The following is a 1,653-nucleotide window of genomic DNA, read 5'->3' on the forward strand; positions in this document are numbered from 1 at the left end:
AACGTAATGTCACCTTTACTGTCTCTTATTACGTTTTACTGCCGTCCTGTCAAATCAATCGAAGAGAGAGAGGCGGTCGTGAATTGTTGGCAGTAGCTAATCCACCAAAATTCCGTAATCTTAAAACACTAAATCATCAAAATGAGTATCAGACTGCAAGAGTACAGAGACGCGATTGAGAAAAGCCTCAAGGACAGAAGCAAACCATGGACCAGATACTTCGACATTGCGGAGTCAAAAACCGGCGTGAGCAGGGTATATCTATTCGTAGGTGAGTTTGGTTTTAAAAAGGGAATTTATTTATATCTTTAGCTGTGTATTTGACGTTTGTTTTGTGTCGGCAGGAGTCGTCGCGTTCACCGGTTTATATTTAGTATTTGGAATCGGAGCTGAGTTGATATGCAATTCGATTGGATTCGTATATCCTGCGTATATGTCAATGAGGGCTTTGGAATCTCCTCAAAAGGACGATGACACTAAGTGGCTGACATATTGGGTGGTATACGCTTGCTTTTCGATTCTCGAATACTTCTCGGACTTCATCGTGGGTTGGTTCCCTCTCTATTGGCTCATAAAGGTGAGTACAAAGATTCCATATGTTCGCCATTTTGAGAAAAAAAAAACTTTTGTGAAGGAGCAGCATTCTATTGTGTTGGAAAAATCGATATTTGCATGAAAATTTTCTTACTTTTATGTTAAAAATCGATATTCCATATGTTTTGTAATAAAATCTATTAGGCTATGCAAATTGATCCTTGTGTTAAAGTTATACCTTCAGCAATAATTTAAATTCTTGTATCTTTAATATCATTTGAATTTATTGGACACTAGATGTTATCTTTAGTGAGATAATCTTTTTATTACCACACTTTTACTTGTCACTTTGCTATCTTTAGATAATTTATCTGTTTGGGATAACATTTTTAACTGAAGTTTTTCTGTACTTTTTCAATATACTGTTAGTCAGAATTTGCTAAATTTTAATCTATATCCTAAATGAATGAATATGGAATGTAGCTGTTAGTTTTAACAATATTTCGTAATATATACTTAACTCATATCTATAGAATAATTGAAAAATATACCATTATAGCCACATGTGTGTAGAAATATTGTTCTGTTTGCCGAAAGTAGTAGGCTGAAATCTTTAAAAATAATTCGAACACTAGCCTTTTCCCTGTCTGTGTGGAATTAAAAAAAAACAAAAGTAAGTAGCATATGTGTTCTTACATACTATCCTCTACATCTATGCCAAATTTCATCAAAATCTGTTCAGCAGTTTAGGCTACACACTCCAACAAACATCCATCCATCTAAACTTATGAATTTATAATATTAGTAAGATTTCTTGTAATCAACATTCTAGACAAAATTGTTATTGTCTTTATCTAAACAACTAGCTGTTCCCATGAGGCTTCATGCATGTGGAATTATAAAAACATTATTTTATTGTTTACATTTGTCAAATTTTTAATTGCAAATATAATCCTTACTATAGCAATCTTGCTTCCTTGATGTTGGCAGCAACTTTTGTGTCTTTTCCACATTTTTATCCAAAATATTTAGCCCCTAAGTTTAATAGTGTGAAAATATATAGCCTAAAGCATGACATAAGTGTACAGCTTTTTATTATAAAGAGAATTATTTAAAAAT

The 1,653-nt window shown here is 32.7% G+C and overlaps 1 protein-coding gene across 4 annotated transcripts in view; it reads left to right on the top strand.

The window, feature by feature from the left end:
• Positions 1-11: 11 nt before the first annotated feature.
• Positions 12-1,653, top strand: part of LOC106110574 (receptor expression-enhancing protein 5-like) — an 8,761-nt gene continuing 7,119 nt past the window's right edge. For 2 of the 4 annotated variants that reach the window (XR_001226106.1, XM_013292450.1), the window contains exons 1-2: positions 12-271; positions 345-577. Coding sequence is in view for 3 of the 4 variants with exons in the window: in XM_013292450.1 (XP_013147904.1) it covers positions 142-271; positions 345-577 (363 nt within the window). In the remaining variant the exon portion in view is untranslated. The remainder of the gene's footprint in view (positions 272-344; positions 578-1,653) is intronic. The other 2 variants (XM_013292453.1, XM_013292452.1) reach the window with 1 other exon arrangement.

The sequence above is a fragment of the Papilio polytes genome, unplaced genomic scaffold (genome assembly GCF_000836215.1).
Source record: "Papilio polytes unplaced genomic scaffold, Ppol_1.0 DF824225.1, whole genome shotgun sequence".
In the NCBI taxonomy this organism is placed as follows: domain Eukaryota; kingdom Metazoa; phylum Arthropoda; class Insecta; order Lepidoptera; family Papilionidae; genus Papilio; species Papilio polytes.